The sequence below is a fragment of the Pseudochaenichthys georgianus genome, chromosome 17, assembly GCF_902827115.2.
Source record: "Pseudochaenichthys georgianus chromosome 17, fPseGeo1.2, whole genome shotgun sequence".
NCBI lineage: Eukaryota > Metazoa > Chordata > Actinopteri > Perciformes > Channichthyidae > Pseudochaenichthys > Pseudochaenichthys georgianus.
The window spans coordinates 8,330,743-8,346,967 of NC_047519.1; the positions used below are offsets into that span (position 1 = coordinate 8,330,743).

A 16,225-nucleotide genomic window follows, 5' to 3' on the forward strand; every position below is an offset into this window, starting at 1 on the left:
ATACAGGGTTGGGAGGGTTACTTTGTAAATGTAATCAGTTACTGATTACTGAATACATGGCTCTGAAAGTAATCCGAATACAGTTACAGTTACGTGTCTTAAAAAAGTAATCAGATTACTTTTAGATTACTTTTGGATTACTTTCTTTTTATGTTTTGGTGAACAGGAGACACAAAAGCAAAAGAAAACTGAGCGTATTTTTACTGTTTTAATGGCGTATCAAGAGCACAACTGAAACATCACCTTTGAAACGATGCAACAACATAATACACTTGTTGGGGATGCAGCTTGGGATGTGAGGAGTGAGGGACACGGCTTAGAACGGGCGTGTCGCCTTCTGTCCTGCCAGTGTTGGCAGGACATTAATTAAAATGTCGAACTCGGACTTCATTTTAAGGACATGTCGGCCAGGGGTGTAGAGCTATATTTGTTTAAGCACCGGATTGGCAAAACGGGAGACTCTGCCTTGTCTGCCTTGATCTATAAATTCATGTCTGTGACATTCACAGTAGCCTATCTGCTGCCCACAGCTGTTTTATAGAAGGAAAACCTCCTTCACTTCATGAAATCTCTGCAGCACCAGGAGGCAGCGGGAGGGTTAACTCAGAAGACGAGCGTGCAGTGCCTTTCACGCACCGGCTTCGCTGTGCTTACCTTCAGAATCATAAGGCAAAAGAGCGACCGCAGGCTGATGTGTTTTAACCACACACACCTCTACACACACACGACTTAAATGCAGACTTTTGTTCCTCCATGTTTCGTTGTTATTGTTTCACTGAGCGGACCCGCCCCTTTTTTATCGCTCCTTTTTTGGCCCATCTGCGGCGGTAAATGTTTTTGTGCGCTGTGATGATTCGGCTGTACCTTTAATAATGAATATTAAATGTTGTGAGGAAATATTTCCATCAATAATTCCAATGAGTAATCCAAAATGTATTCACTTCAGGTTTACGAAAGTAACTGTAATCAGATTACTCGTTTTTCAAATGTAACGCGAGCTGAATACAGTTACTTGATTTTTGTATTCTGATTACGTAACGCCGTTACATTCCGTTACAACCCAACCCTGTATATATATATATATAGTAATCCCAACAGGCCACCTTGTTTATGGTTTGATTCAGTTCTACATTACATTTATTTGATAACTTCAGTTAACTTTGAAGATTCCGAACACTACAAAATATAATCAAGACATATTTTATCATGTATTATAGTAGAAAGTAGAAATAGTTTGAGTAGTTTTTAGTAGAAATATCCCTTACAATAAAGGCAGTATAGTATGCCCGTGTGTCATCTCCAATAAATGGCTTCAACCATCCTTTAAACTCAGGGTTTGAATCCCACTCCTTTCTGTACTTTTGTGAATACAGTTTAGACTGTGACATGATGACCTACGTGGATGTTTAGCTTGTCACAGAGAGGCACACACACAGTGGACGAGGTGATTAAGTGACTGAAGCTGTCTCGACGCGGGAGAGTGTGGCTGTCTCCTCTCTGCTCTGACTGCAGCTGAGCTGCTGCGGGAGGCAACTGTGAGTCTGCGCGCCTGTCAGTACTATGGGAGGGCTGAGGGGCTCACGGCAGCTTGTTAACTGCAGAACAACACGTGAGTCTCCAAACACCAGAAAAGTCCCTAATAACACCATTACAAGTCGTTAGATTAGTCGTTAGTCGCTTTTGACAAAAATAAGTAGCCGGAGGGTTTGGAAAGCCGCCGAATTTAACGACAAAGTCGCCAAGTTGGCAACACTGGTCTGTGTGTGACTTCTTAAATCGTTTGTTTACGTCCCTCACTTCCGTTTCGCTTCTGATTCGCTAGCTGAACAGCCAATCAGAGTGATTGCTTGGTCCGACTGCCTGACCCGATGCATGGCCATGCAACATGTTGAATCGGCCATGCATCGGGTCAGGCAGTCCAAATAAGGCGTGTCACGGCAGACGGTGCGGGACACACCAACCTGACTAGGGCGCCGCGAATGCCCGACAGCCTCTGATGGCCTCTGACTCCCAAAATCGGGTTGGTGTGTCAGGGCCTTAAGGCGACGTTCCGTCGGGACCATACGTCGGGACGTGTTCTTTGGTGTCAGTTTGGTATGTAAGGACCTGTATGTGTCTCTAATCCACTCTATTAACACAGTTAGCTCATATAATGTGTTCATCTATAAAGGACTACTCCTTTTGAAGCGACAGGTGTAATGTATAGCCATCCAGCATATTCATATGTATATGTTCCCTGTTGCAGTGTGTATAAAAGACATCAGCTAACAGGAAGTAGAAATAGACCAAGGCTGTTGCATAGCAATGCAATACCGTGCAAACAGTTTATACAAGTGTGTTGGGGGGTGTGTTCCTGACAAATGCCTCATGTGGGCATGCCAGCTGGTTAGCTGGCCGGCTCTGTTGGGATTGGTCAACTGCTTAGAGATGTCCCGCTCCTTAGCCTCACGTACAATGTTTTGGAGCGCTAGCCCATAGAAGTGCAAATGTTACAGTGATGTCACTATGTTCTGGTGTTTCAGGCAGAGTGTGTGGGAGACAAACTACCTCTGGAGCGAACACAGGGACATTGATATTTTTTAACGTTGTGAAAACCCTTTGGCGCGGCCCCAATTCGCAGCAGTACATCTCTGAGCTTCCTGCTGCAACTCCTGTCTGTTCCTCTAAACTGGGGGCACGCTGAATTCCATGAGCTATAAGTGATACACCCTGAACATCATAGACCTAACTTCAGAACAGCTGAACTATCCCTTTAATGACCCCACCATTACATTGTGTTCTGTATCAGACAATCTCCAGACTGCATCAACCTGTCTCCCTCTGTCTGAACTGAGGAGCTGCCAGGGGGAAGGGGGGGGGCGGGGGGTCTGTCTGTCTCCCAAAATAGAACAGGGGGCACACGGCGGAGCTGGAAAAACACTACGCGGTGGGGCAGTGCATGCTGGGCCGCAGGGATTGCAACATTGGCTCAGATCTGTGATCTCTCAATGCCTGGTTCAGAGGAGGGTGACTCAGAGGAACGTGAACCTGTTGATCTTCTATAAGTGAGACCATCAAGTAAGTTCACTTTCTGTCCTTTTTACACATTTGGGTTTTATGCAGAGGAAGAAAAATATTGTGTACTTAAGTAAAAGTACAACTACCAAAGAGAAGGAATATTCTTTACCAGGAAAAGTCCTGCATCCAAATGTTACTCAAGTAAAATTATCAGTAGTCATTGTTCAGATTGGTCCATTTCAGAATAATATATATGATATGTTTTATAATGATTGATCATGAAAGTGTTCTCAAAGCTGGTGAAGGTGCAGCTAGTCTGAAGTACTTTGTAGACTGCAGGGTAGCTGGTGGATTTACTCCAGGTGGAACTAAAGTCTGATTCAACACTTGATTATATTTCACATCATTCATCCACATCTGTAAAGTAACTAAAGGGATTAAATACATGTAGTGGAGTAAAAGTACACCATTTACCTCTGAATTGTAGTGGATTAGAAGTGCAACGTATCTCAACATGTTACTTAAGTACAGTACTTGAGTAAATGTACTTAGTTACTTACATCACTGATTTTATGTCATAATTTAGCACACTACAGTATAAGGCTGTTTTCAGGTCGGATGCATAGAGAGTAGGATATGTGGAAACATATTTGTGTAAGGGATCCTCGTGTCTACGGGGTGATGTGGTCACAGGTTTGACCTTTTGCTTGTCAACTGGATGTAACTTCTTTAAGTGATTGGCCACATATCTACACTCTTGAAGGTTTTTTAGGAGTGGTTTCTTCATATATCAATCATGGCCTGATGTATAGAACATTGTATTAATTAATACATTGTTAACAATGAATTTGTATTGTCTGTCTACAGTATTTTCAGATGTATTGAGTGAAATTAGATCCAAATTCCCTCTGTAAAAATCTTTGGCTCTTATATGTCAACACGAGAAACATGAGTTGAACTTGGCTTAATTCAATGTAAAGATTTATGTTCCTAAAAATGAAAAGTATTTTTGTTAAAGCAGGGGTGGGGAACCCGCGGCCTCCGGGTCGTATGCGGACCGCGAGACCATTTGGTACAGCCCTCGAGGTAATTTATAAACACACGCAAAAAAAAACAAGCGAGTGCCTTTTTTTCCTGGCCGGTCAGGGTCCTTCAACTGAACACGAGCCTAACATGTCATGTCATCACGTGGTATGTCTCGCCTGACACATGCTGAAGTAGAGCACCGGAACACCGCTCCGCCACTTCAAAAATTGCAGTAGGCCTACCCATAAGGAGCCGTACACATGCCGCAGTTTTTGCGTGGCTGTGCCTTAGTTGTAAGCCCAGTGGCGATCTGCTCATCTGACATAGGCTACTGATCATACAGTCAATAACTTTGTTGTTATTAGCATCTGGTTAGCTAGCTATGCTAACGAATATAGGAAAAAATGTCTACAACTAGTGAGGTAGAGGAACATCTTTTGATCATTATAGTTATCCAACATTAAAGGTGGGGTAGGTAAGTTTGAGAAACCGGCTTGAGATACACTTTTTGTTATATTCCATAGAATGCTCTTAACATCCCAATAGCAATGAATATCTTAAAAAGCCTGTGACACCATCCCAACAACTGTTGTGCAATGAAATATTGGGCTACTAGTCATCTCGAACCGTCAGTTTAAAAAAGAAAAAGCGATACCGTTCCGTTAAATATCAATAATTTCGAACATCGCGGGGAAATTCCTTGACTCATTTTGAAGTTTTGGGGGAAGCCGGAAGTGACGTCAATGCGGGAACGCTTCGAGAGCCAAACACGGACAAAGTGTGTTGTCATGCGTAGAAATGGTGAATTACTGAGATTAGGCACGTTAATAACGTTGTAATGAAGTTGACTACAGTATATTCATATTTGTCAGTGCTTTCATGTCAATTCGGCGACATAAACATAAATGATCGTGGTGAAGATGATGATTACATTAGGATTAAAAATCGGGAGTGAGAGCTGCTGAATTTCCTCCCGTCGGATGTGATATAAAAACAAATCGATTATTTTTGTGGTTGTAAACTCAAGTGGATGAAACTACATTTATTAGTGCTTTCATGTCAATTCGGCGAACATATGATACATTAAATGATGAGTGAGGATGGTGATTAAAAATCGTTTGTTTGAGCCGGTCTGCATTTACTGATGAGAAAACAAACCGATGCTTTTTGTAGTTGTAGTACACCAACAACATGGATTAAACGTGTGTTTTTTTTACCACAATGTTGGGGAAATTAATGGATAAAATGCACGGATTATTATTATTATTCCCACTCCGATCGGGACACTAGGTCCACCGTTTCCCCGCAGCGAGGCTCCCCCCGTTGACAATGTACGTGGGCTGGGTGCAGTGGCAGACTGGCCATCGGGACGAATCCCGATGGGCCGGTACCGAAGTGGGCCGGTCGGATAAGTAACTAGCACATCCCCCATAGGCGGCGCGTGAGGCTCAGGTTTGAGAAGGCTAAATAACTTCTTTTACCTGACGCTGCCCGCCTCCGGCGTCTATAGAAAAGAGATCAACTCAGTGTGCGGAGTTTAAATCTCTCAAGTCATATTACAGGATAAAGGAAATACAGTTTAAACTGCCGTATGCAGAGAAGACGCCGACGTGTCGCACTTATCATTCATATTACATCATCAATCAGATCATCGATCATATAATATCATAATATATCATATATTTCCTTATCTGAGTCAGCTTCTCCAGCCTCATCTGGCCGTGCAACACTCACAGTGTCACAGACTGTATGCAGAAGTATTATTTAACACATTATGTTGACGAAACACTCGAGACAAATGTAATTAAAGTCAGATCCAATCGTGTCTTAGACGTGAACGCGCTCTCAGCTGGAGAGAGAAACCCTGGCTTGATTTACCGAGTTGATAACCAGCGTCGTAGGACCGCTTAGCGATATCTCGTTTGTTAGTTTGTTGTTGTTAGTTTTTTTGTTACTCAAACATATCCAGGGTCTGTTGAACTGGCTTCGTAGTACAGGGCACAGGTGGCTAGCAGCGCTAATGTCAAAGACACAGACATTATACATTATATTTGTATTTTACCAGGATGCAGTGACACAAATATTTACATATTTACATTTACTATCTACAGCACCCTGACATCCCCCACTCCCCCCGTTGACAATTTACTAGCGGTACCGAAGTGGGCCGGTCGAGAGTCCCGGGATGATTTTTAGTCCCATTCCACCACTGGCTTCATGACCATATGATCGCCCATATTGACGCACCTCATTCCTAAACTTCTAACAGATACAACATAAAGCGATCCTTCAGCCTCATATGAGCTCTCAGACACGTTCAACATTAACCTGTCATCGCTGTCTGAGCTTGCTGCTGTGTGCGCCATCGTGCGTTTACATCTGACTGTATATATATAAAGGTTTACATGCAGAAGCTGGGATCCTGGACGGTGCAGCTGGAGCGCTGTGCCCGCAATGACGTCACCCATCATTTGGCGGGACTTGAAGAATCCCCGAGAAGATCCAGAAAATTGTCAACATTGAAGGCAGATTAATGGTTATCAAAGTACAAATATCCAAAATCAGTTCAGTAACGGTTTTCAAGGGGACAATATGTACTCAAATTGATGGGTTTGGATGATGGGGGAAAACCGTGTCACAGGCTTTTTAAGTGCTTTGACAACAAATCCATAAAAAAATGTCATCTGTGGAAGCCGTAGTACTGTAAAAAGCACGGCCCGGCTAAAATAACTGGATGGCCTACCTGCTTGTCAGTCTTCCATCTGTGCACAAACTAATCTCGTGCCCTCATTAGCCGCTTTTACACCAAGTACTTTGCCGTACTTAGTGCCGGCACTTAGTGCCCTGGCACTTAGTACCCCAAGACACTAAGTACAGATTGCGTTCACACCAGAATAAGTTCCCTGAGGGAAGATTACGCAAATGAGCCGCTGACGTCACTTTGTCTTCTTCCGCTTTGGGTTTACAGGCAGGCCGCAAACAACTTCACGGCGTATACTGCCACCGGAAGTCCCCGGCCGGAAGTCCCCGGAGTTGGGGACTGGCTTCAGTAGAAGCTGCTGGGACTAACCCTAGTCCTAACCCTAACCCTAACTCCCAGCAGCTTCTACTGAAGCCTTCCGAGTAAATCGCCAGAACGCCGACACCTCCTCATCACTCCACCGCTCCCATGTTTTTTTTTGTGTTGCCATAAGTTATTCTCTCTCCGTTTGTGCGCTGGGCTAATGCTAATAATGCTAATGCCACAAATACAATGGCGGCTTCACAAAACTTTTCAGAGTTTTACGGGGCGTGGTTTGCAATTTTTTGGTGTGAACGCAACATAAGGGGTACTAACGGAACCAAACAGGAAAGGTACGGGGAAAAGTACTCTGGTGTGTGGTGTCCGGTGTGTTATGTGCGCGTTCATGTGTGTTGGAGGAGGGGCTCTGTAAGGAAGTGGCAGATTTTTTCCGGTTGTGTATTTTCAAATTCTAGCGCCCTCGAGCTGGTTTCTCCAAAATTACCTACCCCATCTTTAAGAGAATAAAGGAAAAACTGGTATTAAATACTATATGACAGTAAAAAAATAAGTTGTTATTAATAAACAAGAATACAGTTTAAAAGTGATTTGTAAAATATCCATAAAGAAAAAATAAAATCTGCTTACAGTTCTGTTTCATATGGGTGTTGAGAGATGTATCCATAGATCTCCTAATGTTGCTCTCAAAGTGCACCAGATTGATGGTTTTAACAAATCTTCCCGGTGGTGCATGCCCCCGGACCCCCCTAGAGGAGGTTATGTCCCCCCCACACACTTAAATCATGTTCACATGGATAGGACACTAAATACATTTGCACACATCTTGTGTCCATATCTTTTTGTTTGGGTGGTCATGCCGCAACCGTGCACGTGAATGCATGCGCGAGTCATGGTAAAATATCTGGATTAAGAGGTTTCTTTTTCTTTGCACAGCATGAAAGAAAGGCGAAATGAATGGGCTGTGATTTTAGTTTTTTTAAGCAGAGGTTGAGTTCAATAATTTGTATGGCCCTCGGAGGATGTTGTAAAAATTGAAATGGCCCTTGAGAGGAAAAAGGTTCCCCACCCCTGTCTTAAAGGTAGGTAAGAATGGAGAAACCAGCTCGAGTGAGCTAGAATTTGAAAGTACGCAGCCGAAAAAAATCTGCCCCTTCCTTCAGACTTCCTTACAGAGCCCCTCCTCCAACACACACGAATGCGCACATGACCAATGAGGGCACGAGATAAGTTTGTGCACAGATGGAAGGCTGACAGGCAGGTCGGCCATCCAGTTATTTTATCCGTGCCGGCTCAGATGATTGGTTGTGCTTTTTACACTACCACGGCTTCCAGATGACATTTGTTATGGATTTATTGTCAAACCATTTAATACATTCATTGCTATCGGGATGTTGAGAACATTCCATGGAATATAACAAAAAGTGTTTCTGAAGTGAATTACATACCCTACCTTTAATGTAAGAAGTTTCATGGTGTTTTTTTAAATGTATTTATTCATCAGTAGGGTCTTCCCTTAATTCCAGGCTTGGGCATTACATGTAACATGATTACATCATCAGGATACAAAAAAGTATATTCCCTTACAGTTACGGAAAAACCAAAGGTAACTTTTACATTTTAAAACAATGGGATTACTAGCAAGATTACAATGTTACATTACATTTTAAAATAAGTATGCACATGGGCACACATTTCTAACCCTAACTTTAGTCAACAAGTCCTCCAACTCATACGACCAAATGGGTGGATTGTTTAAGCCCTTATTACGACCAAATATGTTGTTTGTTCAAGCGCTTAATACGACCTATAATTACGTTTTAAAATTGTCGGCCTCTAGTGCTCCCGTTGAATGCAAACGTTACAGAGGGTTGTTTATTCACAAATAACCCTCTCTGTAAAATCCTAAATTGTAGGATAGTTTGGCCATTAAAACGCTTTATGATTAGATTTCTAGCGAGAAGTATATATTGTACTTTTAGAATCCACGTCCAGTCGATATGTAGGATCTATAGTTTGATAGATATTACGAAGATGATTTGAGATTTCGTCAGGAGAACGTGTATATGCGGCAAGCTTCCATGTAAAGTTACGGGTTGAAAACAGTATTTCCGGTCTCGCCGTTTTCATAATAAAACCAATGATCAAATGATTTAACAGTGATATCTGCACTACTCATCCACTAAAAAACATCAGTTTATCCTAGTTAATTATACGACATTAATTGGTTTAAATTCTGTACAATGCTTTTGTGTTTTTCCCATAGGTTTTTCTCTTTCGATTCTGAGAGACACATTTCTGTTTTCAGAGGTTTTGATAGGCTAAAATCACGCCGCATTGCACGTCGGGATATGGTGTTTATGTGATATGAAATCGGAAAACATTAAAAAAAATTATAATAATACTTTATTCCGAGTGTTCTTGCTTTTCTCTTTGAAAGTCATCACATAACGGCATTGTAATACACGGTTCGGCTGCATTAAATTACATATCTGCCCTAGATATGTATTTATAGAGCCCTGATCAGAAGACCTTTTGACAAACTGGAAGAGATGCCGCCAAAACTGAATACGTGACGTGGACCATAAATATATCAACAATTAAACAACATCTTCCATTTCTTTTCACACAATACGTCTCCTTGCAGTATCAACACTAATTCGGCTGACTTTTATATTTGATCCAATTAGTAGATAGTCTGTATTTACACCATAACGGTCTGTATTTACCATAACGGTGCACAGCTGATAGAAAGGGACTTTTTTGTAGTTTTTAAAGATATTACTGATTTTCTGAACTACCTTTCCAACTCCTCATGCAGTTGACTGTTACAGGTCTATACAAGTTCATGGTACAATGCATAAGCTTCACATCGAGAGACTGAAACTGTATTTTCCTTTAACGTTCTGTTTTAATTTCACAATAAAGTGTATAGTCATATTATGTACGATATTATTATGTTATTAACTAGACCACTGGTCTAAACCGCACCTCCTAGTAGTTAAAGCACGTTATTGAATTTAGTTGTAGAATAAGTTATATTTGATGAAAACATTTAAATATTAAGAGTAGCCTACATACAAAATAGGGGTCAATGATAGAAATATAGAATGGAAAATATCAAGAAGATACTGTAGTGATCTCTACAATAAAACAGTTTAGTGCAGGACGTCCAAAGATATTAACAGGAGGATGTGCAAAACAGACAAACTGATAAGGCTGAATTTTACTCAGGTGTAACTAAAGTCTGATTTAAGGGTTGTTTATATTTCACATCATTAATCAGAATCTGCAAAGTAACACAAATAAATATAGTAGAGTAAAAATACCAGGTTAACCTCTGAATTGTAGTGGAGTAGAACAAAGTAGTACATGCTGCTGTAACAAAAACATTTCCCAACTTGGGATCAATAAAGTATCTTAACTTAAGATGATCGATGGCTACTGCCATATTTGCTAAATGTGCATCTGAACCTTGACAAGTGCATGTTTCAGGCTTATCAATTAACAACAGGAGGGGTCACAGACATAAGACCAGCTGTCATGTGGTATTAATGCTGCCCATTATGGACACAAGCAATTTTCACCCATGTATTAATTATATGTTTTAAATTTGATAACACCAATGTGTTTCGTATCCCCTAAACCTCCAGGGATGTATACAGTTTAATACTGGCAACTTCTAATTGTGGGAAATACGAAAACGTCTTTTAAAACTACATTTCCCAGTAGAGACGTGCCATAGAACATGTTGCAAAACACACAATAGCCAGCAAGTGTAATTCTGGGGGGGAGGGCCGGGCTGGACCCGTCCAAGTCCAGTTTTGCAAAGTCTGGCGTGGTTCCATTCCATTTCAAAGAGCTGTTTGACAGCGTAACCTTGTCGCACTGCCACTCCAATATCCAATCACAGAGCTTGAGGGCTAATCACGGGGTTTGTAAAGCAAGGCGGATGTTGTAGTCCAAAACGATAGCTGGGGATTCTGGGTAGTGTAGTGTCTTCGGAAACTCTGTTGTGTCTAAACTCCGAAAAAACAATTTGTTTCTCCGAATCGAAGGTTAAAAACACAAAAGCATTGTACACAATTTAAACCAATCAATATTGTTTAATTAACAAGGATAAACTGATGTTTTTTAGTGGATGAGTAATGGAGATATCACTGCGTAATCATTTGACAGTGTGGGGAATACTTCCGGTTTTATTATGAAAACTTCGAGACCGGAAATACTGTTTTCACCCACGCTAACTTTACATGGAAGTTGCCCCATATACAGTACACGTTCTCCTGGCGAGACCTCAAATCATCTTCGTATATCTATCAAACGGTAGATCCTACACATCCACTTGACGTAGATTATAAAAGTACAATATACACTTCTCGCTAGAAATCTAATAAAAAAGCATTTTAATGGCCAAACTATTCCACAATTTAGGATTTCCCAGAGAGGGTTATTTGTGAATAAACGACCCTCTGGAGCGTTTGCAATCGACAGGAGCATGTTGTTTCTTACACGACCACTAGAGGTGCTACACTTTAAAACGTGACTCTGGGTCGTATTTAGCTGCTGAACAATCTACCTATATGGTCGTTTTTTGTAGGAGGACAGGCTGACTTTAGTATGTGGTCATGTGTTTTGCACTGTCATTGCTGGTCTATAGACTACTGCACACAAATGCTTAATGATGCTCAAAGGTTTTTCTTTAAAATAAATACCAATTTAATAAATATTTTCCATAAGTGAAAGCCATCTTATCGTTGTTTATTTTCAATTTTTCTATTGTTTACATTTCAATATATGATATTGCGGGTTTATGAAAGTACTGGAAGGTAATCAGGTTACTTCATTTTTAAACAACCCTATTATGCTTGTTGGGGTTTCCCCTTTCCTGTAGTGTGTGCTATAGGTTTATGTGCATGTAAATGATATGCAAAAGCTAAAATCCCCAATTTCCTTCAAGAGGGAGTTTCTCTCCCACAGAACCTCAGCTGAATTGGACTACTTTTAACTTCTGTACATCACTATGTGACCAGTGTTGTGCTAGTTACTGAAAACCAGTAACTAGTTACCATTACTAGTTACTTCATTTCAAAAGTAACTCGGTTACTTTACTGATTACTTACACCAAAAAGTAATGCGTTACTGTGAAAAGTAACTTTTTAGTTACTTAAAAAAGGGCTCCCATTAATGCCCTTATAGCCTTCATTTCAGTACTGTTATTGTATTGGAGAATAATACAATCTGTTGATTAACTTGACATGCATTATATGCAAATCACAACAGATCTGCCCAGATAACCAATCAGAGCAGACTCTGGTTGCAGACAGAGGGTGAAAAGAGGTGCTACAGCACAGGCAGTATTAGAAAAATAAAGAGCTTTTTGGACATTAAAGCATTAAGATATGTCACAGAGTAGAGGCACAAAATACAAATATGAACCTGAAAATGAGCATAATAGGGCAAATACATTTTGTACAGGTAATTAGTAATTGTAACGGATATATTCTTGAAAGTAACCCTCTTAATTCTTTCCCTATTATCCCCAAAAAGGTCCGATGGACGATCTAAGGAAGAGGTTGGGGGTCATGTCGCAGACAATATGTCCAAAGTGGTGGGCTTCATCTGAAAAGACTGTAAAGGCCCCGGTTAATGAGAAAGATGAGAAAATGCAGTTGAAGAGAGAGATCTCCCTGGGGAATGGGATCTGCCTCATCGTTGGTAACATGATCGGCTCCGGGATATTCATCTCGCCCAAAGGTGTCCTGATGCACAGCTGCTCCTACGGGCTGTCGCTGGTGATCTGGGCCGTTGGAGGCCTCTTCTCCGTGTTCGGGGCTTTGTGTTACGCAGAGCTCGGCACCACCATCACCAAGTCTGGAGCCAGCTACGCCTACATCCTGGAGTCCTTCGGAGGCTTCCTCGCCTTCATCCGTCTTTGGACATCCATCCTGCTGGTGGAGCCGGCCAGCCAGGCCATCATCTCACTGACCTTTGCAAACTACCTGGTGGAGGCGTTCTACCCCACATGCAGCCATCCGTACGATGCTGTCCGGCTCATCGCTGCAGCCTGCCTCTGTAAGAAACACTTCTCTCTCGCTATATAGTTTATCTCCCAGAAAAGCAGCCTCAACTGCTATGAAACATTAAAGGTCCCATGTCATGCTTTTCTGGTTATTACCCGTCCCCTTCTAGCTTTTTCTGCATGTAAACGGTCTGCAAAATCGCAAACCCTCACAGTACACCCTGTAGCGAGTAAAACTCTAACACAGAAAATACCTTGTCTATGCTGCCCCAGAACGCCTCGTTGGAGATGTTTCCTTCTGGGGCATATTGACGTAACGAAGTCCAAATGGACCAATCCGCGGAGCTCCGCACACACCTTCTCACTCAGCCTTGTCTTTTCTTAGCCGCGGTGCAGCGCGGAGCTCCGTACACACCAGGCCCGGCTCCAGGATGAAATTACTGAGGGGGCTGATAAAAAATCCGAGGGGGCAATTTTTCACAACAACGAAAAATACTGGCAATGTAATTAATTGACACACCAAGCTTTTTTCCTTCTCACTGCTCTACAATCTCTTTGGTTCTTTATTTGTATTCTGGATTTACCCCTCTCATTCTGTTCTTTTCCTCTGATCTTTAATAATAGATAGTACATTATTAGATGGCTGCACTTTGGTTAACAGACCAACATTGATTTCCTCAATGTATAAATTGACAGGCTCTGTAATTATACCATAACCTTTTCTCCTCTATCCCTTAACTTGTCTTCCTTTACAGATTTACTTACTTACTTACTTACTTACTTACTATCTACTCTATATCAGGATTAAAGAAAAATTAATCAGGTTGATCTTTTATTTCCAGGATTGAATGTTCAAACCAAGGCCTAAAACCTGGCATTTCATAACAAAGTGACTAATATATCAACCAAATGTAATATTGGATAAAATACTACACCAAATGGACAGACACAGATAAACATAAAGTCCCCTGGTTTGTCTCTAGAGTCTAACTGCCATGAGAAAAATCCAATCAATGTTCCAAAATCCGTCACTAGATGTCGCTCATTGTACCCAGTGGCGTTTCTATATGTACAAAAGTGGTGGGGCACAAAAAACTTAGATGTCTATATATAAGCTTCTGCAGTGAGGTTCATGGCTAGTGACGCACTGGCACTGACTCTTCAGGTTTACAAATATATATATTATAGCTTTTTTTGTCTGATGCTTCATTTAATTTTAAACAGACAGTTCAACAAAAGGATACCCAAAAAATGTAATTTTATCATTTAAATATTGAATTGTTCTCTCTTAGTAAGATCCCATTTTCAATAAAATTGCAATCTTACCTTGACTTGAAGATGAAGTCCATTTGCCTATCCTTCTGGACAAAAATCGCTATTACTTTTTTGTTTCACTTGGGGTTGAGGCTTGTTTACACGTTGCTTGACTGCCTGCCCACATATCTGATCTAGACATAGTAACGTGTGTTGGGGAAAATAATTATTTAATAATTGTGACATTTATTTTACTTTTCGATGGATGAATGATGCTCAAAGAGAGGGGGCAAATAAGACAACTGAGGGGGCAATGCCCCCCTCTTGCCCGCTCGTGGCGCCGGGCCCGGTACACACACACACTCGGAGCTCAGACTGTGAGTGTGTGTGCTCTGGCTGAGCTCTGCGGTGTCTCGCTGGTCTCGCAGACCCCACGCAGCAACCAGGAAACGACACCAGTAATCCAGCTCACGCTGTCCGCTCCTCGAACCTCAAAGGGCGGAGCAGCGAGCCCCGCAACATCCCGCCAACACGGCACCCAGAACCCATTCTCCTCTGTTTGTCATTAGTGTCATTTTCTGGTTGCTAACAAACGCCATTGTAACACATAATCACTGATGTTCAGCTGTAACGGTGGTTGACTAATCAGAACAGAGTGGGGGATCTGACCAATCAGAGCACAGTGGGCTCATAGGGAGGGGGGGGCAGGAGCTCCAACAAGGCGTGTAGGACAGAGAGTGAATACACAGACTATACAGAGATGCTGTGAGAAACCAATGTGATTTTGGAACATTGAACAATGTAAATCTATTCTAGTAGACCTCAACAATGGAATTATGATCAGTAGAAATGGCCATGACATGGGACCTTTAAAATCTGTGCAATTATACATTTGTGCTGAAGAATACAGCCATGAAAAACTCACTTCATTGCCACCTAGTATTTCAAATGTACCTGTGTTCAGTCCAGATTTAGAGATGATTGATTTGGAAATCCTTGAAATGTTAAGTCAAGAGATCTTTTTTTTAAGCAATAGCCATTAGATTTATGTACGAGCAGTGTTCCTTTTTAAACAACTACAGTATAACAGAATTCCCACTTAATGACACATGTCATTGTCTATTCTACTCTAAAAGACCCTAATTTACCAAAAGAAAATCATGAAAAAGACTTTCAATTGCAAGACATGCAATTGAGACCATGAAAATATTTACTGAGGTTCTAAATCAAAAGAGTAGGGTATTTTTCTCATAGACTTCTATACAATCAGACGTATAGAGTACTTGCAACGAGTGGAGTCGCCCCCTGTAGGATATTTAAAGTTAAAACCCAACATGTTGTCTATTTTCTTGGAACTGTATTTCAACAGCACATCTTTAGCTCTCCATTCAGCCGAGCTCCAAACTCTGTAACCCTGTGTGACTGGCATCAGCTATAGATAGAGCGCCACACTGTAAAAATACCGCTGCCTGGCTTTGTCCTGTGGAGAATGTAGTTCACAGAAGTGTTATTTAGGTGAGAGATTAGTTGAGTTACTGTACCCTCTTACAGACTGTGGCCCATGTGACACACTAGAGGTGGTTCTGCTATCTCCGACATAAGGACGATCTACCGAATTTTATTTAACGTATTACAGATAGTTTCCAGATGGTTGACCCTTGTTTCCTGAATGTTTTATTGTTGCGAGTGCAAACCAAGCCCAAGGAAGCATGCCGAATGTTGAATGTCTGTCGTGGTCAAACGGTGATACTACAACTTCTGTGTCAGTCAGCGACGTCATTGGGCCAAAATAGCTTATTCCCATTGATTTACATTGGAGGGGGGGGGTTTCAAAACTAAATCAACAACCCATTACGAACCCTTATTAATCATTAGCGTCTTAAAGTTATAAAATGCGCTGAAGGCCG

The 16,225-nt window shown here is 41.5% G+C and overlaps 1 protein-coding gene across 4 annotated transcripts in view; it reads left to right on the forward strand.

Annotated features, from left to right (window-relative positions):
- Positions 1-1,908: 1,908 nt before the first annotated feature.
- LOC117462831 (Y+L amino acid transporter 2) overlaps positions 1,909-16,225 on the forward strand; it is a 28,026-nt gene continuing 13,709 nt past the window's right edge. Inside the window, exons 1-3 of one of the 4 annotated variants that reach the window (XM_034105172.2) lie at positions 2,911-3,057; positions 4,016-4,083; positions 12,593-13,117. In XM_034105172.2, coding sequence (XP_033961063.1) covers positions 12,598-13,117 — 520 coding nt within the window. In that variant the 5' untranslated portion in view covers positions 2,911-3,057; positions 4,016-4,083; positions 12,593-12,597. Of the gene's footprint in view, positions 2,095-2,910; positions 3,058-4,015; positions 4,084-12,592; positions 13,118-16,225 lie in introns of those variants that run through there. The other 3 variants (XM_034105173.2, XM_034105174.2, XM_034105171.2) reach the window with 3 other exon arrangements.